Source organism: Microtus pennsylvanicus, chromosome 18 (assembly GCF_037038515.1).
Source record: "Microtus pennsylvanicus isolate mMicPen1 chromosome 18, mMicPen1.hap1, whole genome shotgun sequence".
In the NCBI taxonomy this organism is placed as follows: Eukaryota; Metazoa; Chordata; class Mammalia; order Rodentia; family Cricetidae; genus Microtus; species Microtus pennsylvanicus.
Window position 1 is genome coordinate 34,443,239 of NC_134596.1, and position 27,463 is coordinate 34,470,701.

At 42.0% G+C, this 27,463-nt stretch overlaps 1 protein-coding gene across 1 annotated transcript in view; it reads left to right on the forward strand.

Moving 5' to 3' along the window:
• The window catches only part of Ankrd42 (ankyrin repeat domain 42), a 42,659-nt gene that overhangs the window by 13,918 nt on the left and 1,278 nt on the right, over positions 1-27,463 (forward strand). Inside the window, exons 7-13 of the mRNA XM_075952549.1 lie at positions 486-621; positions 1,245-1,445; positions 5,018-5,143; positions 7,214-7,319; positions 14,671-14,846; positions 22,308-22,434; positions 24,481-24,625. Of these exons, the coding sequence (XP_075808664.1) occupies positions 486-621; positions 1,245-1,445; positions 5,018-5,143; positions 7,214-7,319; positions 14,671-14,846; positions 22,308-22,434; positions 24,481-24,625 (1,017 nt within the window). The remainder of the gene's footprint in view (positions 1-485; positions 622-1,244; positions 1,446-5,017; positions 5,144-7,213; positions 7,320-14,670; positions 14,847-22,307; positions 22,435-24,480; positions 24,626-27,463) is intronic.

Genomic DNA, 27,463 nt, shown 5'->3' on the forward strand with positions numbered 1-27,463 from the left:
AAGCCATCCCTGTCCTTTTGATTTCGTGGAGTGGGACTGTGAGACAGTTCCTTTACTTTCTTTGAAAGCATTGCTTCAGCTAGGTGGTGGTGGTGCACGCCTTTAATCCCAGCACTCGGGAGGCAGAGGCACGAGAATCTCTGTGAGTTCGAGGCCAGCCTGGTCTACAAGAGCTAGTTCCAGGACAGACACCAAAGCTACAGAGAAACCCTGTCTTGAAAAAAACCAATAAATAAATATAAAAAAAAGCATTGCTTCATGCGATTGTAGTTTTCTTTTTAAAATGCTGTTTTATCACAGTTCATTGAAACCTTCATTGCTTCTGTGTTCAGGTCAGTGGGTGCAGCCAAGGTTTTGTTAGATTGAATGTTTGCTGTTTAATTTTAAGAACAGCTTCTAATTTCCAGTTGCAGAATCAAGCTTCTAGACTTACTGCTTTTCTTACAAAATGGCAAGAAACTGAGCTCTTGCGAATTTCACTGTAGGATCCCAGTGTGACTGACAAGAGAGAGTGGAGACCTGTGCATTATGCAGCTTTTCACGGGCGCCTGGGCTGTCTGCAGCTGCTGGTCAAATGGGGGTGTGGCATAGAAGATGTGGACTACAATGGGAACCTTCCAGGTATTGAGCTAAAGTGAACATTCTAGTCTTTCAGTGATAAAATGTTTAATACATTTAAGAAACTTAAACTGTTGCTTCCTCACGAAGTTAAATAGTGATCACCTGATCCTCTTTACTGTCGTGCCTGTTTTATACATCCATTATGATTTCTTTTCCAGAGCCATCCCAGCAGTAGAGAAACTGGCTCCTTCTTCTCTTTTGCCTCTCTCTCCTTCCCTTCTTCAGTATTCGTGTGGGATCCAGCAGAGGCCCTTAAGTTAAGCAGGTGCCTGGTCACTGGGCTACATCCCCAGGGTTTGTGCTTTCAACTATGTTACTATTTAGGTAGCAGACCAGGCTGGCCTCCAGCTCACAGAGATCCACCTGCCTCTGCTTCTCAATTTCTGTGCAAAATTACCACTGACTAAAGTTATTTCCAAAATAGTTTTAGACATTGTCTCTCTATGCAGTCACAGGCTGGCCTGGAACTCACTACACAGCCCAAGATGGCCTGGAAATCAGCAATCCTTTTGCCTCTCCCATTAGGAGTTCTTGTATTAGAACCAGGTGCCCCGACACCCAGCTTTTTGAGGTATCGTATTATGATTTTGGGTCTAACGCCACCTGTTTTGTCCTCTCTACAGTTCACTTAGCTGCCATGGAAGGCCACCTTCATTGTTTTAAATTCCTACTGAGTCGAATGACCCGTGGAACACAAGCTTTAAAAGCCTTCAACGATAATGGAGAAAATGTATTGGACCTAGCCCAGCGCTTCTTGAAGCAGAACATCTTACAGTTTATCCAGGGGGCTGAGTATGAAGGAAGCAATCCAGATGATCGGGACAGTAAGTAATTAACCCCACATGCTTTGGCAGAGAATGATAATATTAAATGGAACCCAAAGACAAAGACTTTGTATTCAAATGTTACATCAAAATCTATAGATTACTATCCAAATGCATCCAGATTCTTTATTATGAAACATTTTGGACAAATCACGTAGACAGTAGCATAAAGGACACTGCGGCTGTGCTGGCTAGTCTTGTCATCTTGACACAGGCATGTCATTAGACAGGAGGGAGCCTCCGCTGAGAAAATGCCTCTATAAAATCTGACTGTAGGAAGCCTGTAAGGTATCTTTTTTTAATAATTTATTTATTTTTATTTTATTTGCATTGATGTTTTGCCTGCATGTATGTCTATCTGAGGATGTCAGATCTTGGAGTTACAGACAGCTGTTAACTGCCATGTGGGTGGTAGGAATTGAACCTGGGTCCTCTGGAAGAGCAGTCAGCACTCTTAACCACTGAGCCATCTCTCCAGCCCCAGGCATTTTTTTTTTAAAATTAGTGATCACCGCCCAGCCATATTGCTTCCTGATTGTACAGACCTCCAGGCCTGTAGGAGAGAAAGTGATAAGGCAGGAGGAGACAGGAGCTCCCTCTCTTTGCACCTGGGAAATTGAGTAGGTAGGTGGCTGTGGTTTGCTCCTTCGTCTCTCTGGTCTCTCAGCATTTCCCCCTATATTCAACTCTGGACTTTTAGACCTCTTAGAGCTCATACTTCAAGTAACCCTCACGAAGACAGTGACATCGAACTTAAGAACAAAATACTACAGAGCTGAAGCTTTCTCTCTCTTTCCTCGAGGGGGTTGTCCTAGGGTTACCACTGCTGTGATGAAACTCCACGAACAAAAGCAGTTTGGGAGGAAAGGATTTTGCTTTACACTTCCAAAGTCAGTGCAGGAACTCAAACAGGGGAGGAACATGAAGTCGAGCTAATGCTGAGGCTATGGAGGGGTAGTGCTTACAGACTTATAGAACCCAGGGCCGCAGCCTACAGATGGTCCCACCCACAATGTGCTGAACTCTCCCGCATCAATAACAAATTAATTAAGAAAATGCTATCAATAACAAATTAATTAAGAAAATGCTCTGCAGGCTTGCCTACAGCCTGATCTTATAGGAGATTTTCTCAGTTGAGATTCCCTCCTCTCAGATGACTTTAGTTTATGACAAGTTGACATAAATAATAGCTAGGACAAGGGAATGATGTTCTTTGGGATTTATCGGTCCATTCTATGGTTTTGTATCTTAGTTACAATTCTGTATATATATATATATAATGCATTCACAAACTATATAAAACTATATTGTGTATTTGTTATAGTAAGAAATTATTGCAGCATATAGTAATATGTCTGTCTTCCCCAGGCCTTTAAGTTGTTTGTGGTTTCTTGCTAAAACTGTGGCCATGTAATAAATATGTTTGTACGCGTCTCCCTGTGTACATGGTCAGAGTTTCTTTAGAGAATCGACTCCTTGTCTATGTTGTACGTAGCCCACTCTGAATGTGAACACTGTCCTGCACTCTGGCATCATTGGATAAAGGCTAAGGAGCTTAACGAGCTGCCTGTTCGTCTGGGCCACCTGGCTAGCTTAGCCTCGAAATAACCACAAAGAGACTGTATTAATTAAGTCACTGCTTGGCCCATTAGCTCTAGTTTCTTATTGGCTCATTCTTACATCTTAATTTAACCCATTTTTATTAATCTGTGTATTGCCATGTGGCAGTGGCTTACCGGGTAAAATTCCCAGTGTCTGTCTCCTGTGAATCCATGGTATCTCTCCAACTCTGCCCTTCTTTCTCCCAGCATTTAGTTCTGTCTTCCCTGCCTACCTAAGTTCTGCCTTATCAACATGCCCAAAGCAGTTTCTTTATTAACCAATGAAAGCAACACAAAGACAGAAGGACCTCCTACACCATTAAGGTCTTGGCCATTCTGGGAAAACTCATAACTAGCAGGTTCTGCTTGTGGGGACATGGTGCTATGTATGTGCTCTGTGTTCCTATGGATAGATACATATGCGACATATGCCTATATTTCCCCTCTTGAAAATTGCACTTCATTTCTCTTTCTAATTTGAATTCTCTGTATTTTTGGTATGAATCATTTATTTTTATCATATATAATTTTCTCTCACAAGTGGGTTGTTCTTTCTCTTTGATTATGATTCCCTTAAATATCAGTTTTTAATTTACTTCAGTTAGAGTGCATTCAAATATATATACAATTTTATGATTTTTTAATTTATGTATGCACTCTGATCCCATCCTAACAATTAAGATACAGACATTTCCATCACACCTGGGTTTCCCAGACTTCTTCCAGCCTGCTGCTCCTTTCACTCTGTCCCCATGCAGTCACTGACATGCTTTGTGTTAATACAGATTAGCTTGCCATGTCTAGAGCTTTGTGTATTGAGTCATTTTGAGAATCCGTACATGTTATGTGTATTTATAGTTTATTTCTTTTTATTGCTATGTCACATTCTGTGAAGAATTGAGTAGAGGTGAGCATTTGGATTGCTTTCAGTTTGGATTTGTCTATCAATAAGAGTAGCTAATATGTTTACGTAGACCATGATTCTCAACCTTTCTGATGCCGCAACCCTTTGTTACAGTTCCTACTATTATGACTAGGTGACCCCTAATCATAAAATTATTGTTATTGCTACTTTGTAACTGTAATTTTGCTACTGTTATGAATCATAATGTAAATATTGGATATGCAGGGTATGTAATATGCGTCCCTTAATAAAGAGCCCTTCAACCCTCAAAGGGGTCAGAATCCACAGGTTGAGAACCACTGGCATAGCTATCTGTTTCTGTCCCTCTTTGGTAAGTACTTAGGCGTGAAACATATGATGGCACATGTCTAGCTTCAGGAGCTACCTTTCAAACTCTTTTCCAAAGTGCTCTGTATCCTTGTCAACACAGGTCATCACCAGTCTGTTCTGTTGTAGCCATTTTAATGGTGTGATGTTTGCTTGAGCATCTTTTCCTGCACTGGCCATTTATATCACTCCTGTAGTGAAATGTCTTTTTAGTTTCTGACATCTTAAAGATAAAGCTTTTCTAATTTTTTTTCTTTTTTTGATTTTTGAGACAGGGTGTCTCTGTAGTTTTTGGTGCCTGTCCTGGAACTTGTTCTTGTAGACCAAGCTGGCCTCGAACTCACAGAGACTGGCCTGCCTCTGCCTCCCGAGTGCTGGGATTAAAGGTGTGTGACACTACCACCCAGCGCTTTTCTAATTTTTGGATGCTTGAGATGTTTTACAGATTCTGGACGTCATCTATCGGGTGTGAATTGCCAACACTTTCTCCCACTCACAGTCTTGTTTTCAAAAAGCAAAAAAATTAAATTTTATTTAGTTATAATTTGTAATTGTCTCTTTTAGATAGTGAAGTACATTTAGTAGTATTGTATTTTATAATTCTTTTTGTCAGTATGTCAGTTGAACTCACCTGAGTAGCATCATACTTGAGATAATATTGAAATCTGAATTATATGACAGCTTGAGGTAGGGAAAAGAACAAATCCCTGTGTTTACTAAAATGCTGACTTCTTGTTTAGATTTAGCGTTTCCAGGTCATGTGGCTGCCTTTAATGGTGATTTAGAAGTGCTTAAGAAATTGATCGGAGATGGAGTAATCAATCTGAATGAGCGTGATGATAATGGATCGACTCCTATGCACAAAGGTGAGCTTGCTTCGTTTTTACAGTTTCTCGTGAGTTATTCAGCTTTTAAAGCAGTTATGTTTTTTTTTTTTTTGGTTTTTTGAGACAGGGTTTCTCTGTAGCTTTGGTGCCTGTCCCGGAACTAGCTCTTGTAGACAGGGCTGGCCTGGAACTCCCAGAGATCCGCCTGCTTCTGCCTCCCTAGTGCTGGGATTAAAGGCGTGCGCCACCACCGCCCAGCTGTTAAAGCAGTTATGGATCAGAATTCTTCCCTAGTGGGTATTAGTGAGTGGTGTGTGAATATACAGTGCCTGATTCCTAATTCAAGTGCCCTTTACGAGGCCAGATTGTATACCTGTGAGGGTAATGCCAGTCAGGTTTCTTGGTGACATTGCGCTTATGGTAACGCGTGAAATACACTGCTGAGAAAACCTCTTACAACAATGTTTTAAAGAGATTTATATTATTTATTCATTGATTTGTTTTGTTTTTCAAGACAGAGCTTCTTTGTGTAGGCCTGGCTGTCCTGGAACTAGCTCTTGTAGACCAGGGTGGCCTTGAACTCACAGAAGTCCACCTGCCTCTGCTTCCTGAGTGCTGGGATTAAAGCCATGTGCCAACACCACCTGGAAGATTTATGTTATTTTTCCTCTTTCTTTCATTTTTACTTTTATTTTGGGAAAAGGATCCCTGGCTATATATGTAAAGCAGGCTGGCCTCGAACTCTGAGATCCACCTGGCTCTGTTCTGTCCTGGCTGCTGGGATTAAAGGCGTGTACCACCATGCCCTGCTCTTTTCTCTTTCTTTAAAAAATACTCATTTTATTTAATGTGCATGAGTGTTTGCCGGCATGTATGGATATGCACCATGTGCATGCCTGGTACCTGAACGAACTCGAGGAGAGCATCAGATCCCGATACTGGACTTACAGATGGTTGTGAGCTGCCATGTGGTGCTGGGAACTGCATTCAGCTCCTCCTGCTAGAGCAAATGCTCTTAATGGCTGAGCTCTCCCTCTAGCTCAGAATACTTGCCTTATATTCTATTTTAGATAAATTATTTATCCTTCCTCTTCCCTGTATATTGCCTGTGATAGAAATATCAGGCTAAACTAATTATTTTCAACCATACCATTATTCATGATCATAAATAATATTTTTGATCACATTTAAGAACAGAATATGTTACTGTGTTTGTCTAATGAGTATTTACTTACAGAGCTTTGGCCAATCCTGTAGCATTTTTTTTTTTTTTGGTCAGCTGGTTCTGGGTAGAAGAGAGAGAAAGAAGGAAAGGGAGTAGGAATTGGGGGAACAGAACAAGTTGCTAAAGACCAAAGTGATGCTGTGTTTATGGGCCTTAGTAGCCGTCATATATTTATGACACTTAACAGTACCTATCTCCCAGTACATTCATTGAGTATTGAGACCCCGTCTGTCTGTCTGTCTACCTACGCTACAGTATGATTGTGTGTGTGTGTGTGGGGGGGTGTCAGTGATACTGTTCAGTGGGTAAAGGTACTTGCTGCCAAACCTGCTGATGTGAGTCTAGAATCTACATGATAGATGCACCTGGAAGTTGTCCTTTGCCCTCCACTTTGACACTGTTCAGGCATAAATGTGTGCAGGTACAGACATAAAGTAAATGAAAAGATGTAAAATTTTTGAGAAGAGATTTGTTTTGTGTGTGATTTTCATGTGCAGTAAGTAGGCATAGAATAAGATTTTGATATCCCTGAGGCCCTTGTGTTGGATTGTACAATGTTGTTTGGTGTGTGGCACGAGACTTCTACTTAGGAGTTATGCAGTATGACATAGCACTTGGGTAGGGGTGGAAAGAATGGATCCTAGTTTTAAATCTGTGACTTGCTTGTTTGAATTGTGAGCTCCAATTTTTATATCTGTACCCAAAATTATCTGAACACAACAGATGTTTGATTTATTGTCTAATAAATGTACAAGTGAAAAAGAAAATATTTGCACAGCCTACTTTTATTAGTTACTACAATATCAAAAATTCAGAAAGCTGTTTCCAATAACCTCTTTCTCTATACGTGTTATGTGTTTTCTTGTTTTTTTCTTTTTAAAAAGCTGCTGGACAAGGCCACCTAGAGTGTTTGCAGTGGTTAATTGAGATGGGAGCCAACAGCAATATTACCAACAAGGCAGGAGAGAGACCCAGCGATGTGGCTAAGAGGTATAAACTCCTGTCTGCTGTGCTCCTGACTTGGACTTTAAGGCTGTGCATTTGCTTTCCTGTGCTTCGAAATTTCTGATATTTTAACACAAGTTTGGGGGACTCACTGAGATGCTGATGGAATCACAGTTTTTAAGTTGATCTGCGTTCTTTAAAGCAATTATTATCAGCTGTACGGTCATGTTAGTTCTCTCTCCTCTGGGGAAGGGACATTTAGAAATAAGAGCAAAAGTCATAAGGAGGTCAGGTTGAGGACTCCTAGGCCTTCTGCAGTACTCTAATAGTGTGCACAATGCATTCCTTCACCCAGATATCCTTGATACTTTGTGGAGAAACACTGGCAAAAAGCAAAAATCACAGTGATAATAGAGAAGTAATTCTAAGGGGTTTAAATCATATTTAGAAATTTATGTGAGAAATGAATGTAGCCTTATCACGAAACTCTATGAGCTCCTTCAGGTCAGGCCCTCGAGGAATAGTTACTGTGTATCTGTGTTCTCATTTGATTGTTGTTTATTTAGTGGGTTCTGTGTAGTTGCTATGGTCCAGGTACTGTGACTGTAAATCTAGGAATACACAGTGTCTGCCAACAAGGAGCTTATGATCATGGGAGCCCTAGAAGCTTATACTTCAAAGAAAATGAATATATAAACAAAAGTCCTTAATAATTATAATCATTGTTCCACCCATATTACATGCTATCTATAAATAAGGAAAACTCCCTACTCTTTCTCTTCATCAATGGTGTGGGTTTGGAAATGGTATAGATGATAGTAAGAGATATAAAAGAAATCACAGCCGATAGAATTTGGATGGTTGTCAAGAACATTTTCTGAAGAAGCAGTATTTAAATTGATGCTTGGAGGAGATGCTGTAACATATCTTACATTTTAGTTGTTCAGAACTGCTTGAATTTATATCATGAGTATGGGCTACAGTGGCCCATGAGGCTTGATTTGATGTCTGGCTGGGCCCAGTCACCCACTTAACTTCGTGTGTAGCTCAGGATCGCCATCAACTTGCATTCCTGTCTCAGCCTTCCTGGTGCTGGCATTAGAGGTCTATGCCACACTATCCTCAGTTTGGATTGTTTTCTTTTTGTTGAGTTTTAAGGACTCTTTATATATTTTAGAATAGCTCTTTCTCAGAAAATAACCTTTGTAAGATTTTTGTCTCACTTTGAGATATTTTTCATCCCCTTAAAATATCTTTGGAAGTGAGTCTCAACCAAGTTTTCCTTTTTTGAATTGTGCTTTTGGTGTTTGATCTTGAAATTTTTTTCACTCTATATTTTCTTCTAGAAGTTGTATAGTTTTTGGCTGTGATGTCCATGGTCCTCTGTGATTTCATTTTTGTGTTATATTAGGTGTGCAACCAAGTTCATTCTTTTGCATATAGATATCAATTATAGTATTATTTATTGAAAATGTTATACTTTCTTCATTCTTTTGTGACTTTGTCAAGAACAACTTTATTTGCTTGTTTGAGACAGGGTCTTTCTCCATATTCCAGGCTGGCTTTAAGTTGCCATATAATCCAAACTAGCCTGCAATCTGCCTGTATCAACTTCCTACGTGCCAGGATTGTGGGCATGTGCCATCATAACCTAAGCTAATACTTAAACATAGTAAAATACAAAAAAGAAAATAAGAAATATATCCCCAAGAAGAATAAAAAGGGACAAATAAAGTAATTTATAGGGTAAATTAGGATATTAAATTTTAATTCAGGTAAAATACTAGTAAAATGAGTAATATGGATAAGGGAAAAGCAGCAGGAAGATAGGCAAGAGAGGAAAGGTATGTGTAATTAAGGGTTAGGAAGTAACAGGGAAAAGAAAATAAAGCAGTTAAAAAAACAAAGATGGGCATAGCAGACATGCCCACTGTTCTGAAGGCAAGGATGGGAAACGTGTAGAGCTCGAGACCAGCTGTTCTATTCCATGTAGTTCATAGTGTAAGGTACAATGTTTCTGGATCTGACCTGATCACTAACTGTTGCACACACCTGCAGCCACACCCCGTGTTCAATCTGGTACAGATACAGGAGTGTTCTGGCTGTCTCCAGTCTCCCATAGTCCCTTGCTCTCTCCTTTGGTCAGCTGCACAACTCTATATAGACTCATCACCTGGGTACTTGTACATGCTAGGCAAGTGCGGTGCCACCCAGCCATATTGATATGGTGTTAATAATGTGCTTGCTGTACCTGATAAAAATAAGAATGTAATATGCATAAATATGTAGTTTAAAATATGAGTATATTATTATTATTGTTGTTGTTATTTGCATTGCTGTAACCAAAATACATAACCAACAACTTGAGAGGAGAAAAATTTATTTGGCTCATGGTTTCAGAGAATTTCAGCTGATCCCAGGGAAGGCTTGGCAGCCAAGGCATGGTAGTGAGAGTATGTGATAGTTATACACATGCTGGAAAGAAGGAAGCAGACAGTTCTGCCTCTCCAGGGGTGGATATAATCTACAAAGCCTTATCCCAAGCAGCCTATTTCTGTCAGCCAGGCTTCATCTGCTCAAGGCCTTCCACACAGCACCACAAGCTGGGGATCTGACCTGGTGTTCAAAATACGAGTGTATGGAAAAATTGGAACAACTATAACAATGTGGAAAATAGTGTTTGGCGTTTGGTGATTCTTTATGTCCTAGAAGAAAGTGTTACATATTTCAGTTAACAGCATTGTGGGGAAATATGCTTGTTTTATTTATTCACAACAGAAAAATCTCTAAGAGAAACAATTTATTAGTAGAGGCTTAATGAAATGTGAGAAAGAACAAAGAGAATAGAAAACAGAAGGAAAGGGCATTAATTGTTTCTTTAAATTTCGAAACTGAGCTAGGTGCTTTGGATTGAAGGACGAAGAGTAAGTATGGTAAGAAGTACAGTTAACTGAATCAATGTATGGTAAGAAGTACAGTTAACTGAATCAATGTATGGTAAGAAGTATAGTTAACTGAATCAATGTATGGTAAGAAGTACAGTTAACTGAATCAATGTATGGTAAGAAGTACAGTTAACTGAATCAATGTATGGTAAGAAGTATAGTTAACTGAATCAATGTATGGTAAGAAGTATAGTTAACTGAATCAATGTATGGTAAGAAGTATAGTTAACTGAATCAATGTATGGTAAGAAGTATAGTTAACTGAATCAATGTATGGTAAGAAGTATAGTTAACTGAATCAATGTATGGTAAGAAGTATAGTTAACTGAATCAATGTATGGTAAGAAGTACAGTTAACTGAATCAATGTATGGTAAGAAGTATAGTTAACTGAATCAATGTATGGTAAGAAGTATAGTTAACTGAATCAATGTATGGTAAGAAGTATAGTTAACTGAATCAATGTATGGTAAGAAGTATAGTTAACTGAATCAATGTATGGTAAGAAGTATAGTTAACTGAATCAATGTATGGTAAGAAGTATAGTTAACTGAATCAATGTATGGTAAGAAGTATAGTTAACTGAATCAATGTATGGTAAGAAGTATAGTTAACTGAATCAATGTATGGTAAGAAGTATAGTTAACTGAATCAATGAAACAAAAAGCTGGTTCTTGGAGAAAATCAACAAGATTGACAAACCCCTATCCAAACTAATTAAACGACAGAGAGAGAACACGCAAATAAATAAGATCAGAAATGAAAAGGGGGACATAACCACAGACACAGAGGAAATTCAGAGAATCATTAGACCTTACTACAAAAGCCTGTATAACACAAAACTGGAAAATGTAAAAGAAATGGACACTTTTTTAGATAAATACCATATACCAAAGTTAAACCAGGACCAGGTGAACAATCTAAACAGACCTGTTGGTCGCGAAGAATTAGAAGCTGTTATCAAAAACCTCCCTACCAAGAAAAGCCCAGGACCAGATGGTTTCAATGCGGAATTCTACCAGAACTTCCAAGAAGAGCTAATACCTATACTCCTTAATGTATTCCACAATATAGAAACAGAAGGGTCATTACCAAATTCCTTTTATGAAGCTACAGTTACTCTGATACCAAAACCACACAAAGACTCAACCAGGAAAGAGAATTACAGGCCAATCTCACTCATGAACATCGACGCAAAAATCCTCAACAAAATACTGGCAAACCGAATCCAAGAACACATTAGAAAAATTATCCATTATGATCAAGTAGGCTTCATCCCAGAGATGCAGGGCTGGTTCAACATACACAAATCTATCAATGTAATCCACCATATAAATAAACTGAAAGAAAAAAACCATATGATCATTTCATTAGATGCTGAAAAAGCATTCGACAAAATTCAACACCCCTTTATGATAAAGGTCTTGGAGAGAGTAGGGATACAAGGGTCCTACCTAAATATAATAAAAGCTATTTACAGCAAGCCGACAGCTAACATTAAATTGAATGGAGAAAAACTCAAAGCCATCCCACTAAAATCAGGAACACGACAAGGATGTCCACTCTCTCCATACCTCTTCAATATAGTGCTTGAAGTTCTAGCAATAGCAATAAGACAACAAAAGGAGATCAAGGGGATTCGAATTGGAAAGGAAGAAGTTAAGCTTTCGTTATTTGCAGATGATATGATAGTATACATAAGTGACCCCAAAAATTCTACCAAAGAACTCCTACAGCTGATAAACACCTTTAGTAATGTGGCAGGATACAAGATCAACTCCAAAAAATCAGTTGCCTTCCTTTACACTAAGGATAAGGAAGCAGAGAGGGAAATCAGAGAAGCATCACCTTTCACAATAGCCACAAATAGCATAAAATATCTTGGGGTAACCCTGACCAAGGAAGTGAAAGATCTATTTGACAAGAACTATAAGTCTTTGAAGAAAGAAATTGAAGAAGACACCAGAAAATGGAAGGATCTCCCTTGCTCTTGGATTGGGAGGATCAACATAGTAAAAATGGCAATTCTACCAAAAGCAATCTATAGATTCAATGCAATCCCCATCAAAATCCCATCAAAACTCTTCACAGATCTGGAGAAGACAATAATCAACTTTATATGGAAGAACAAAAAACCCAGGATAGCCAGAACAATCTTATACAATAAAGGATTGTCTGGAGGCATTACCATCCCTGACTTCAAACTCTATTACAGAGCTACAGTATTGAAAACAGCTTGGTATTGGCATAAAAACAGAGAAGTCGACCAATGGAATTGAATAGAAGACCCTGACTTTAACCCACAAACCTATGAACACCTGATTTTCGATAAAGGAGCTAAAAGTATACAATGGAAAAAAGAGAGCATCTTCAACAAATTGTGCTGGCAAAACTGGATGTCAATCTGTAGAAGAATGAAAATAGATCCATATCTATCACCATGCACAAAACTCAAGTCCAAGTGGATTAAAGACCTCAATATCAGTCCGAACACTGAACCTGATAGAAGAGAAAGCAGGAAGTACTCTACAACACATGGGCACAGGAGACCACTTCCTACGTATAACCCCAGCAGCACAGACACTAAGGGCATGATTGAATAAATGGGACCTCCTGAGACTGAGAAGCTTCTGTAAAGCAAAGGACACTGTCACTAAGACACAAAGGCAACCCACTTACTGGGAGAAGATTTTCACCAACCCCGCAACTGACAAAGGTCTGATCTCCAAAATATATAAAGAAATCAAGAAACTAGACCGTAAAAGGCTAATCAACCCAATTATAAAATGGGGCACTGAGCTGAATAGAGAATTCTCAACAGAAGAACTTCAAATGGCCAAAAGACACTTAAGGTCATGCTCAACTTCCTTAGCGATCAGGGAAATGCAAATCAAAACAACTTTAAGATACCATCTTACACCTGTCAGAATGGCTAAAATAAAAAACACCAATGATAGCCTTTGCTGGAGAGGTTGTGGAGAAAGGGGTACACTCATCCATTGCTGGTGAGAATGCAAACTTGTGCAACCACTCTGGGAAGCAATGTTTCGGTTTCTCAGGAAATTCGGGATCAACCTACCCCTGGATCCAGCAATACCACTCTTGGGAATATACCCAAGAGAGGCCCTATCATACAACAAAAGTATATGCTCAACTATGTTCATAGCAGCATTGTGTGTAATAGCCAGAACCTGGAAACAACCTAGATGCCCCTCAATGGAAGAATGGATGAAGAAAGTATGGAATATATACATATTAGAGTATTACTCAGCAGTAAAAAACAAGGACTTCTTGAATTTTGCATACAAATGGATGGAAATAGAAAACACTATCCTGAGTGAGGTAAGCCAGACCCAAAAAGAGGAACATGGGATGTACTCACTCATATTTGGTTTCTAGCCATAAATCAAGGACATTGAGCTTATAATTCATGTTCCTAGAGAAGCTAAATAAGAAGGTGAATCCAAAGACAAACACATAGGCATCCTCATGAATATTAACCTTCATCAGGCGATGAAAGGAGACAGAGACAGAGACCCACACTGGAGCACCGGACAGAAATCTCAAGGTCCAAATCAGGAGCAGAAGGAGACGGAGCACGAGCAAGGAACTCAGGACCGCGAGGGGTGCACCCACACACTGAGACAATGGGGATGTTCTATCGGGAACTCACTAAGGCCAGCTGGCCTGGGTCTGAAAAAGCATGGGATAAATCCGGACTAGCTGAACATAGCGGACAATGAGGAAGAATGGGAACTCAAGAACAATCGCAGTGGGTTTTTGATCCTACTGCACGTACTGGCTTTGGGGGAGCCTAGACAGTTTGGATGCTCACCTTATGAGACCTGGATAGAGGTGGGCGGTCCTTGGGCTTCCCACAGGTCAGGGAACCCTGATTGCTCTTCGAGCAGAGGAGGGAGGGGGACTTGATCGGGGGAGGGGGAGGGAAATAGGAGGCGGTGGCGGGGAGGAGGCAGAAATCCTTAATAAATAAATAAATTAAAAAAAAAGTAACAGCCAATGGCTGGCTGCTTTGCTTTTCTGGTCTTCAGGTTGAATCCCCCCTCCCCCCCCAAAAAATATAGTTAACTGTAAAACTGGAACCACACTCAATTCACCTGTCTCGGGCTAACAAAAGGCGATAGAATAGGGAATCAAGAAGGATGGTTCTAGGTTCTATATTCACTAGAGTGATTCTGTTTGAAGGCGATCTATGCGATTTCTTCTCCCAGTGGAGTTTTAGCAATCCTTCACAGCGGTCAGTAACGGAGATTCCCACAGAGCTGAGTGTGCGTCAGATTTCCCTGCCCTTCAGGGACAGGTTCGCATCCTCGCTTGCTGGTGGGTTACTAGAAGTGCATATATGGCGAAGTTTTCGAAATTCAGTATGAAACTGAAGTTTAACTATATGGAAGTTTGTGGGTCCAGTTGATTATTAATTCCTTTTTACAGATTTGCCCATTTGGCAGCAGTGAAGCTGCTAGAGGGGCTGCAGAAATACGAGATGGATGACGAGGTTGGAATTGACGACAGTCACACACAGTTCTTCATAAGGCATGGTGTTGAGGGCAGCACCGATGCCAAGAGTGACTTGTGTCTTAGTGATGCAGACAAAGCAAACGCCAGAAGTGAGTATGCTGTCTCTGTCATGAACTAGCCATTCAGAAACGCTGTGTCCATGAGCTGGGGAGATGACTCGGTGGGGGAGAGCACGTGCTGTGCACTGGTGAGGACCTGAGTTTAATCCCTAGCACTCATATGAAGGTGGCATAGCGGCATGCTTCAGTAATCACAGTGCTCTCAAGGCATGATGGGAGGAAAGTCAGGAGAAATCCTTGAAGCTCGAGGACCAGATAACCTGGAGTGTGCATCCATGCACAACGAAGAGATCATGTCTCAAGTAAGGTGGAAAGCAAGGACCAACCCCAGAGTTGTCCTTTGAACTCCAAACATGTGTTATAGCATATGCTTGCCTGAGTGCACATAAAAGATCATGTGAACATATGATTGTGTGCACACAGACAACACATATCATACGCACACACTGCCAAAAAAGAAAGAAAGAAAAAAAATCCACTGGGGCTGGTGAGATGGCTCTTGCTGCTCATTTAGAGGCTGATTTCCCAGCACCGCTTCTAGTGTAACCCCAGCTCCAGGGGACGCCTCTCCCAACAGACACAGACATAAAAATGAACAGGAAGGCCTACACTTTGCTATAAGTTTGGAAATTATTCAAATGACACTGTCTACAGAGAAAAGTAATTTGGTATTTTTGTCCTAAGAGTTATTGATAATATAAACAAGAACATGATGCGGCCTTTGGAATGGAAGAATGCAATATGGAAGCTCAAGAGGTTAAGTGAGACAGACATACTTAAGTGGATCACAAACATGGGAAAGGACAACTCAGGAGTGCTAAGCCTAGTGCTTGGGGCTGGGTAGGGGGACGACAAGTTTGAGGCTAGTCCAGACTATAGAGTGAGCTCAGAGCAAGCATGGGCTACATAGAAAGACTGCAACTCCTTCCTGCTCCAGCGTGAGCACACACACGCATACACACACACATGCATGCACACACATGCACGCACACACACATCACATGCACACACACACACATGCACGCACATGCACGCACACACACATGCCTCTCAGTGATTTCTAAGGTGTGTTGGTAATGATATTTTTAAAGACTTATTTTAATATGCATGGGAGTTTTGCTTGTATACATGTCTGTGCACTGCATGCATGCCTGCTGTTCACAGAGTCCAGAAGGAGTCAGCATATCCTCAGGAGCTACTGTTAGGCACCACATGGTACTGGGAATCAAACCTCAAGAACTACTTTTAACCACTGAGCCATCTCTCCAGCACCAGTAATTATTTTATTTTTGAGATTATAATTACAACATTTCTCCTTTTCTTTCCTCCCTCTAAACCCTCCTATATACTCCTTCCCATTCTCTTTTAAATTCATGGCAGATTCTTTTTGTCACTAATTGTTATTGCATATATTCTCAAAGTTTACCGATAGTCTACTGAGCTGTCAGTTGTTGTTATTGGAGAAAGTGGATCAATTCAAAGGAACCTCTGGTGATGGCAGTCAAGGGGAGGATAATAAACAATTGGTAAGAAAACAGGAGTATAAGGAAAATGAAGTGGTGGTATAGGTAACGGTTAGGACTCTGTGGTGACATTCCAGAAGAGACCTGAGTGATGAGAAGGAACTGTACCGAGATCTTAGGAGAAAATCCTGAACAGCATGTGCAAAGGCTGAGAGGACTCACTAGGGAGAAGTTAACAAGACGGTTGAGAGCTGAGTGGGCCCAGTAGGAATCATATGAAGAATTTAGCTTTAGGTTTTCTTCCAAGCCATTGGGGGAGTTTGGGGCAGAGGTGATGTTATTTGAGTTATGTGAAAGACTATTATTCTACTACTGGGGATGTAACAGACAAACTCTGAGGAGAGTATGCCAGTTCAGATGGGTCGTTAATTAGGAGAGATGGTTTCTAATGTAAGAATGTGTCAAGGACACTCATTTAGAATTGTGCAAGATGTGGTAGTATCTGTGTAGTTCCCTGGCCTACATTCTGTGAAGGAGGCCCGTGACTACCAGAGATACATGGCCTACATTCTGTGAAGGAGGCCTGTGACTACCAGAGATACATGGCCTACATTCTGTGAAGGAGACCCGTGACTACCAGAGACACATGGTCCTACAGTCTGTGATGGAGGCCTGTGACTACCAGAGACACATGGTCCTACATTCTGTGAAGGAGGCCCATGACTACCAGAGACACATGGCCTACATTCTGTGAAGGAGGCCCATGACTACCAGAGATACATGGCCTACATTCTGTGAAGGAGGCCCGTGACTACCAGAGACACATGGTCCTACATTCTGTAAAGGGGGCCCGTGACTACCAGAGACACATGGCCTACATTCTGTGAAGGAGGCCGTGACTACCAGAGATACATGGCCTACATTCTGTGAAGGAGGCCTGTGACTACCAGAGACACATGGTCCTACATTCTGTAAAGGGGGCCGTGACTACCAGAGACACATGGCCTACATTCTGTGAAGGAGGCCCATGACTACCAGAGACACATGGCCTACATTCTGTGAAGGAGGCCTGTGACTACCAGAGATACATGGCCTACATTCTGTGAAGGAGGCCCATGACTACCAGAGACACATGGTCCTACATTCTGTGAAGGAGGCCCATGACTACCAGAGACACATGGTCCTACATTCTGTGAAGGAGGCCCATGACTACCAGAGACACATGGCCTACATTCTGTGAAGGAGGCCCATAACTACCAGAGACACATGGTCCTACATTCTGTGAAGGGGGCCCGTGACTACCAGAGACACATGGTCCTACATTCTGTGAAGGGGGCCCGTGACTACCAGAGACACATGGTCCTACATTCTGTGAAGGAGGCCCATGACTACCAGAGACACATGGCCTACATTCTGTGAAGGAGGCCCGTGACTACCAGAGACACATGGTCCTACATTCTGTGAAGGAGGCCTGTGACTACCAGAGACACATGGCCTACATTCTGTGAAGGAGGCCCGTGACTACCAGAGACACATGGTCCTACATTCTGTGAAGGAGGCCCGTGACTACCAGAGACACATGGCCTACATTCTGTGAAGGAGGCCCGTGACTACCAGAGACACATGGCCTACATTCTGTGAAGGAGGCCTGTGACTACCAGAGACACATGGCCTACATTCTGTGAAGGAGGCCTGTGACTACCAGAGACACATGGCCTACATTCTGTGAAGGAGGCCTGTGACTACCAGAGACACATGGTCCTACATTCTGTGAAGGAGGCCCATGACTACCAGAGACACATGGCCTACATTCTGTGAAGGAGGCCTGTGACTACCAGAGACACATGGCCTACATTCTGTGAAGGAGGTCTGTGACTACCAGAGACACATGGCCTACATTCTGTGAAGGAGGCCTGTGACTACCAGAGACACATGGCCTACATTCTGTGAAGGAGGCCTGTGACTACCAGAGACACATGGCCTACATTCTGTGAAGGAGGCCCATGACTACCAGAGACACATGGCCTACATTCTGTGAAGGAGGCCTGTGACTACCAGAGACACATGGCCTACATTCTGTGAAGGAGGCCTGTGACTACCAGAGACACATGGCCTACATTCTGTGAAGGAGGCCTGTGACTACCAGAGACACATGGCCTACATTCTGTGAAGGAGGCCTGTGACTACCAGAGACACATGGCCTACATTCTGTGAAGGAGGCCTGTGACTACCAGAGACACATTCTTGTTTTGCTCCAGGCTCTTTGTACTAGAAATTTTCACTCCAGCAGACCTTGCATTAGTACTATGCTTTTCCCATTAAGATATTACACACACACACACACACACACACACACACACACACACACACACACACACATTTTGAGGTTTTAACCAGATAGCAGGAGTAAGGCCATACAGTGTCTAGAGGTTGGCTGTGGAGAAAACCAGTATCTGACCAGTTCTGCTTGTTTATGTATCTAGATTTCCAGAGAGTAGAAAGGCCATTTCTCTGAAGTCAACATAGCACTACGAGATGTTCCTGAGACTGGTTTCTCAGATTCTCTTCTATCATCCAGCATGGTTTCCTGAATAATTTGGTGTCAGGCTGTGTATAAGCACTAGAGTTACACTGATGAACATAAACCATTCTCCTTGCTTTGGAACTGATTTTTCTATAACCATGGAAGTGTTTGTCATTTTCTTTCAAGAATATTTTTATTTTCTATTTTAAGTTATGTGTGTATGTAGTGTGTATGTATGTGTGTGTGTGTGCATGTGTGTGTGCATGTGTGTGTCTGTGCACATGAGTACAGGTGTCCTTGGAAGCCTTTGGAGGTGGAGTTGCAGGTTGTGAGCCACTAAATGTGGGTGCTGGGATCCGAACTTGAATCCTCTGGAAGAGCAGCAAGTGCTCCTAACAGCTGAGAGCATGTATTAATTACTTTTCTGTTGCTAAATACCCCGACCAAACATTTCAGAGAAGGAGTGGGAATGTTTATCCTGGTAGGGTGTAGTTAGAGTAGCAAGCTGCAAGCCAAGCGTGGCAGCCGGAGCAGGAAGCTGAGAGCGCATGTCATCAAACCCAAGCAAGGAGAGCAAGCGCAAACTCAACGTGATGGGAGGCTTTTTGCTCTCAAGAGTCCAACTCAAGTGAATTCCTCCAGCAAGGATACACAGCTGGATTTCTTCAAGCAACAATTAGGGACCTTGTGTTCAAATACCAGAGCCTCCTAGGGACACTGTCATTTAAACCATGGCAACCATGCTAATTGGTTTGTGGTTAAAGACTATCTTTCTCACTACTGGGGATATAGTAGACTGGAGGATGAGAAAGAATATAACATTCCTAGCCTCTCAGTTATTTTCATGATGACCACTTGGAGGATAATCTGATTCCATTTAATGATGTCTTAATGTGCTCAGGCCGTTGTAATTAAACACGAGAAAGTTAAACAACAGAAATTTATCTCTTACCATTAGGGACTGGATCCTAGATCAAAGTCTAACATGACTGTTTTATGGAGAAGGGTCCACTTTGACTTTGATGTGACTGTGTACTCAAAGTGGAAGAGTGAGGAGCATCTAGAGAACATGGATGCGATTGAAGCCCTAAAGTGTTTTTCTCTAGTGATATCAATCTCATGAGAACAGTACCCTTGCTTGTAGTAGTAGTATGATGTTTTTGCTCTTTTAGGCTCTTGTGGGTCACCACCCAGCTCCCAAATGATTCACAAAAAAGGCTCATTCTTACTTAGAAACGCCTGGCCTTAGCCTGGCTTGTGTCCAGCCGGCTTTCTTACATTATCCCGCTACCTTTTGCCTCTGGGCTTTCCCCATTCTCTTCCTTCTGTAAATCCTACTCTGGATTGCTGTGTGGCTGGAGGGCTGGCCCCCTGATGTCCTCCTCCTTTTCTGGCTACTTCTCCTTTTCTCCCAGATTTTCCTCTCTATTCTCTCTACCTGCTGGCCTGCCTCTTCCTTTCTCCTGCCTGCCTCTCTATTGACCGTTCAGCTCTTTATTAGACCAGATGTTCTAGATAGGCAAAGAATCACAGCTTTACAGAGTTAAACAAATGCAGCATAAACAAACGCAACACACCTTAACATAATATTCCCTAACACTTGCTGTCATGCCCTTTAACCCCAGCACCTTCTAAAGCCCTGTCTCCACGTAACATCACACTGGAGTACAGAGCTTGAACGTGAGTTTGAGAGAGACTCAGTCTCTAGCAAATGGATAACTACTCAAACATTCTAAGTTAGGTTAGAGTGCCCCTTCCTCCCGCAGAATACATGTTGGTACAAATAGACACCCAGAGGCCAATGGGGCTGTGGTTTCTATTGGTGCTATGCTTTAAAAAAATTGAATTAAACCGAAGTCTGGTAATTAGAGCAAATTGTGTTTCTGTGGCATTTCTGCTGATGGTATAGAACTCTTCTGCCAGAAATTTGACTCCAGTGAAAGGTTTGCATTTCTGTAGAACTTTACAGTTATTGATCACAGTAAGTGTATGGGAATGATAATATCTGTGTTCTCTCTTAAGAAACACTAATAGACTATCATATTATCTGATTTATAAAACGGCCTGGGTTTAGAGATGCTAAGTTACTTGTCTAAAGCCACCTGGTAAGTGGACATAAGGCTTTAGACTTTTTTTTTCTTTTGGTTTTTCGAGACAGGGTTTCTCTGTGGTTTTGGAGCCTGTCCTGGAACTAGCTCTGTAGACCAGGCTGGTTTCGAACTCACAGAGATCCGCCTGCCTCTGCCTCCCGAGTGCTGGGATTAAAGGCCTGCGCCACCACCGCCCGGCCTAGACTTTTTTTATATAACACCCTTGTCACCACACCCATTGATTACTGTAGAGAGTATTTCATGTGATGTAACCTTGATGTCTGTGTTTGGTCAGGGAGCGGTCGTTTGTTCTAGTGAAGGAGACAGATGCTTTCTGTGGCTCTCTGAATGTTTGAGTTGAGACCAATCGAAGCACAAGCAGCCATGGAGGGCGTGAACAGTAGGTCTTAGGCAGGGAATTCAAACACTAGAGCTTCACCACTTTTAGCTCTCTCTGTTGCTCTCAGAGCTTAAGCTTAGTTTCCTCATCTAGGAAAATCAACAACGTTGCCATTGCTACCCCTACAGAATTGTTATAAGGCTTAATTTCATACACTAAAGAATAGGAGCTGCCTAGCTTGTGGCAGAGGCTCAGAAAAATGTCAGTTCCCCTTTCTTTTGATCTTTGGAGGGCGCTTTTGTTATTTTGGTTGGAATATATAATTGTGCTTAAACTATTTTCTAAGAAAAATTTGAAATTCATGTCTAGATTTATTTTTTCCTTTAAAAAGATTTAAAACCTTCCAGTACAGTCTTAGGCTTATTTTCCAGGGACCTGTGAGATCCTTCCATTGTGAATTCAACTAAGAGAGAGCCTAAAGATCCTGGCATTGGTTTTCTCCAATTTTTGAACATGCAGTGGATAATGCATAGTCTGGTACTTTTCATCTTAAAACACTGGTAAGCTTCTTTAAGCCATCTTGCCTATAGCATCAGTATCAGCATCTGATGCATGTTCTAATGGCAGGTAAAGAATCCTCCCACTGGCACTTCATTGCTTGAATCACTGATATTCATTCACCCTTGTACATATGTATGGCACTCCCATCAGTTCCCTCCATAAACAGCAGAAGTAAATAGGGCTGAAGAGATGGAGATGGCTCAATGGTTAAGAGCACTTTTTGCTCTTGAAGAGGACCTGGGTTTGGTTCCTAGCATCCACACAGTGGCTCTCAACCATCTGTTCTCTAGTTCTGGGGTGTCCAAGGCCCTCTTCTGACCTCCATAGGTACCGGGCACAAATGTGGTCCATAGACATACATGCAGGCAACACACTCATATACATAAAAGAAAATTAATAGCTATTTTATAAGGCTGTTGCACACAAAAAGGAAGCAGATGTTGGGAGGGAGTCACCATCCTGTAAGCATATATCCTGTCATCTAAATTCAGTTCCTACTCAACTGTCTTTCAGTGAGAGCCCACAAGAAGATTGTGGAATTGAGACAACTTCTGGAGATCGCGGAGAGCAACTTCAAACACTTGGGTGGGATAACAGAGGAGGATCTCCAGCAGAAGAAAGAACAGCTGGAGTCTGAGAAGTAATGTCCTTAAACCCGTGCTTTGTATTTCAGCACCTGTGAATTCCACGTGAGGCTTTCTGCCTGGAAATATGCGCGTCCATCCTGCCATAGAGTTAGGTCCCATCCTCTCCCCCCCTAAATCCTTTGAGATGTTTTCAAGTCGTGAAATCATAGACTTCACATACCATCAGCCAAGTGTTGAACACACTCAGGCCATTGTGATTCCAGTCTTCTAGACTATTTTCATCTTGTAAAGTTGACTTTATTTCTGGAGTTTTTGACACCACAGCTATTTTAAATCATTTAGCCAGTATAGGTAACATGATCTGTAAATATTCTTATTAGACTGAACTTCCCACTCAGAAAATGATGAAATTCATTTCTTTGTTCACTAAATTATAGGCCCAGCATGGCTACCACTGTGCAGTCCTCACCGTTGAGTTACAGAGACAAAATCTCTAGCTCTAGCCACAGCACTGTTATCTGGATAGCTGTCATGTTTTCTTCATAGCTCTCTCAGCCTGCTGACCCTGCTCTTACCCATATTCCTTACCCTGTAGTTTGTTCTTAACTCAGCATCAGAAAAATTATTCGGAAGCTTAAATGAGACCATGATGGTGCAGTGTATGCCCTGTCCTGGCCGCCTGCTTTACTCCTAAAAGCCGTCTTTCCTATGACCGATGGGGCTGTCTGTTCTGGCTCTCTTTACCGCTAATGTACATCACTGTCTTACTCAACTGTTCCAGTCATGCTGGCCCAGTAGAGTCTCTGCTTCTTTCAGAAACTTTACAGATCACCCTACACCTCTCAGAATTCTTCCTTCTGAACTCCCACAACAGCTCACGAAGCTTTTAGTACTTAGAGCCTAAAGTTCCAGAAACTTCCACGATCCTCCCAAGAACAACATGGCCAGGTCTGTCACAGTGCTGTGGGTCCAAGGCTCTGAGTCAACCCAAGCAGACACAGGTTCTGCAGAGCAAGATTTACTGTGGGCAGTACTAGACGTGGGATCTACTGTGTTCCCCATGGTCATTTCAGCAAGTACTTAAGAGACATCTGTGCCAAAATACAGTTCATTTTCCCACCAATCGGGATTCAAAGATTAGGGGTTTTCCCTTCGTGTTCCATCATTGTCAAGCAATGTAGAATGTAAGCTTTTCAGTCCAACCAATCAGATTCACTTGTTCCTTCTGTTAGGAACAGCTATAACGTGTCTAGAGCACTAAAGATGCATAACAGAATGTTTCTATTGTTTAAGGAGGAGATGGGTCATCTTTTGGAAGGTCCCCAGCTCCCCTAGGGGTGGGGAAGGGGGACTTCGTTTTACCCTGCAGGTAAAATGGAATATGAAACCAAAATGGCAGCACTGGGGACAAGGCACTCTTGCCTGTTGCCAACAGCAGCGACAGTCAGTGTCTGGTACCATTTTCTGTCCTAGTTGGCCTTTCTGTTGCTGTGGTGAAACATTGACCAGAACCAGTCTGGGGGACTTCCAAGCACACCTGTCTTTACGTCAGGGCAAGAATTCATGGCAAGAACCCAGAGCAGGAACTGAAGCTGCTTCCTGACTGGCTTTTCATAGCTCGCTCAACCAGTTTCCTTATTCCCTAAGGACCATCTGTCGGTGACTCTGGCTGGGCCTTCCCATACCATTCATTTTAATCAGGAAAAAATGTCCCATAGGCATGTCCCCAGGTCAGTCTAGTGGGAGGACTTTCTCATTTGGGACTCCCTCCTCCCACGTGACTCTAGCTTGTGTCAAATTGACAAAAACTAACCAGCACAGACGTGTTAATCACCTGCTTCACATTTTATATTACTGTTTCCTGCTTTATTTTATTTCCCTCTTAGTACTTGTTACCTTCCTGCATACCATGTGTTTTGCTTATTTATTTGTTGGTCGCTATTTGTCCCTAGTACTTAAATTACTGCTGATTCTTATAAGACCCTAAATACAGTTTACAAATAAATAATTTTATTTTCTTTAAAGTATAGATGCTTCCCACAGTTAACTCAAATAGTTCTTAGGTATATGGGGATTGACTGAAGAAACATTTTTGATAGGACCATCAAAGAGCTGCAGGACCAGCTGGCCTATGAGCGACTCCGCAGAGAAAAGTTAGAGTGTCAGCTGGACGAATGTCGAGCAGAGATGGATCAACTCAAGGAAACACTGGAGAAAGTCCAGGTCCCCACTGTCGTGGTTACGGTGGGTGTTCTTAATACATTCATCCTTGTTGATAAATAGTGTTATCATTTATAAAGATATGGTGGGGGACCCATGTGTCCTGGCGGGTGGCCTGAGGCCTCTGCGGGAGAGGGACAGATACCCGTGCTGAGGGAAAGTTTGGGTATAGAGTTTATTTAGTGGGTAATGGAGGGGAAAGTGAAGGAGAAGGAGAGAAGGGGGGAAAGGGGAAGGGAGAGGGGATAGAGGCAGAAGTTGCCTCTCCAAAAGAAGGGGTCGGGGAGGACTGAAGAGAGATTTGCTTGCCTGGGGGTGGGGAAGGTGGGAAGTTGGGAGTGGGCAGAGCTTGTCTATTAAAAGGGACAGGGTACCCAGGTGACAGACCAGGCCAGGAGATTACAACAAATAGAACATAGAAAAGGCTGAGATTGTCAGCTTTGGGTTGGGGCTGAATTTGAATCTTGTCTATAATCTTTTTTGATGTGGGTAAGCTTTTGGCCTATTAGAGCTTGTGTTGCAAACTAGAGCTAATAATGCTTTCTAGAACTCCCATCAAGATTGTGAATTTGACATTCTTTGCCACTGTGAATAAGCATTATTTTTTACTTTCTGGAGCTGTATTTTGAGTTTCAAATATATACATTTTTGTTATGAAAAAAAAGCCAAAATCAAAAGGACAAGAATCTAAATAGTGATTCCACCCAGTGTTAGTTTTTCTAGTAGAAGAAACAACCTCCCAACAAAACCCATATCAGCAACACAAGAAACATAGGATGAGAACAAAAAAATAGTTTCTCTGTCAGCAGGGGACTTAGAGCCATTCAGTCTCATGAGACTAGACTTGGACTCCCAGTCTTCCGTAAGAAAAGACGCTGTGACCTGGGCGAGGTGGCGCATGTCTTTAATCCCAGCACTTGGGAGGCAGAGGCAGGCAGATCTATGAGTCTGAGTCCAGGCTGGTCTACAGAGTGAGTTCCAGAACAGCTAAGGCTACACAGAGAAGCCGTGTCTCAAAAACCACTGTGATGTGGCCCTGGGGACAGCTTATCCTGACATCATGTGGACTGAGAAACATTAACATTTTCATCTTTTAGAGTTTCTGTCTTCAGTCATCATGGATAAATTGTTTCAGACTTCTGCTACCTTGTCTGATCTATAACAAAACTCCCTGGCTTTTTATTTTATCCAAACTAATCGTTAGCCCCTTAATCACTTCAGAGAATATGACACAATATTGCAAAATGTTGAAACCAGATAAATGTTCTCCAGATGAAGCCTACCAACATGAGCTAAACTACCAACAGTTTAGTTCATGAGACATAGAAACATTTCCACTTATCTATGAATACGTCTCCGTATGTGTCTTCCTCCCTCTTCTCCCCTTTATTCTTTCCTTGAGACCGGGTCTTAGAGCACAAACCTGAAGTGCACTGGGTAGACCGGGTCTTAGAGCACAAACCTGAAGTGACTGGGTAGCCCAGGCTGCTGTCGTTCAGTTTCCAGCCTCAGTCTTCCGTGTGTTGTGCCCGCAGGTCTGTGCCACAGTGTCAGGCCAGGTTGAGTGGTGTGTTGGTCACACAGCTGGAGTGAAGCGGGGACAAACTCAGACCCTGCCGTGTGGCCGCAGCTCTAGTTCTGTAGACAAAGACTCTAACTGGTACTTTTAGTATAATGCTAGGGCTCCTTTCTTTGTTCTGATGAATATTTCTACCTGAAATTCCCAGCAGTGTCTAACTCAAAACTGAATGAAACCAAAATTAACATCAAGATTTTTATCCCCAGATCTTGTTTCTTAACTGCCTAGTTTTGGGTTCTTTTCTTTTTCTTCTTTTGCTACAGGTTCTCTCTGTAGCCTTGGCAGGCCCAGGACTCATTAGATAGATCAGACTGGTCCCTGCCTCCCAGGTGCTGGGATAAAGGTGGACCTTATGCCTGGCCAGTTTGGGATTCTTGAGGCTTTCCTTACATAACTTTCCCTCCAACCATGAACTGTGGCTCACCAGCATGGTCTACCTTTTGCTGCTGCCCTGAAACATGAACTCTTAGTACAGCATTTACGTATCCAGTCCAGTCCATTTGAGTGACCAGTCAGCTTGGTTTCCTGTCATTTCTTCTTCTGAAAATCTTTGCCTGAACGAAGTGGATTCCTCAGTGTGGATTCAGTTCTAACTTTCCTATCAGCCCTGCATCTGTTAGTGCTTATGTAGGCGAGCCTTCTCAAACCTCGTGCACTTTCCTGCACCAAGCCTTTGTTCATTTCATGTATATCACAGGGTCCCCCATCAAATCCTCCTGCTCCAGGGTATTAGGCCCTTCCTTCTGCTTTGAGGGAGTCTTTCTTCCTGAGGTTGATGCTTTACCCACAGTACTGAAGTTTGAATTTCATGAGATCATTTAACACACTTTGAGATCTTGGGCATCATCAATATTAGGCATTATTACTTGCTTAAATATTAGGCTTAAGGTCAAGGCTTTTTGTTTCGCATACACTTTCATAAACAGTAACTGAGAAACACAGCGCCAGATAAGTTTGTAGTTATAGCAGTTTGTTAGAGGTGTGATTTTAATCTGCCCAGCTCCAAATCCACCACACACCATCACTGTTCTTGCCTTTAGAAGCCATTAGCTCTCATTTTCTTATTGAACTTGTGAGAAATTCTGACAAACTCTACCTTGAAGAACTTGTATGATTCCAAGTTGAGTTTCAGAAACAGAGCAGAGGGAAGGGTGTGGGGCCATGGTTTTGTTTTTCCAGACTGTATTAGATAGTAGCAGCTTCCATTTCATGTGCTGGGTAAAAGAGTTAACTCTTGAGCACATGAGCAATGGCAGGGCAGGAATGCCTTTGGAAGTAACTCT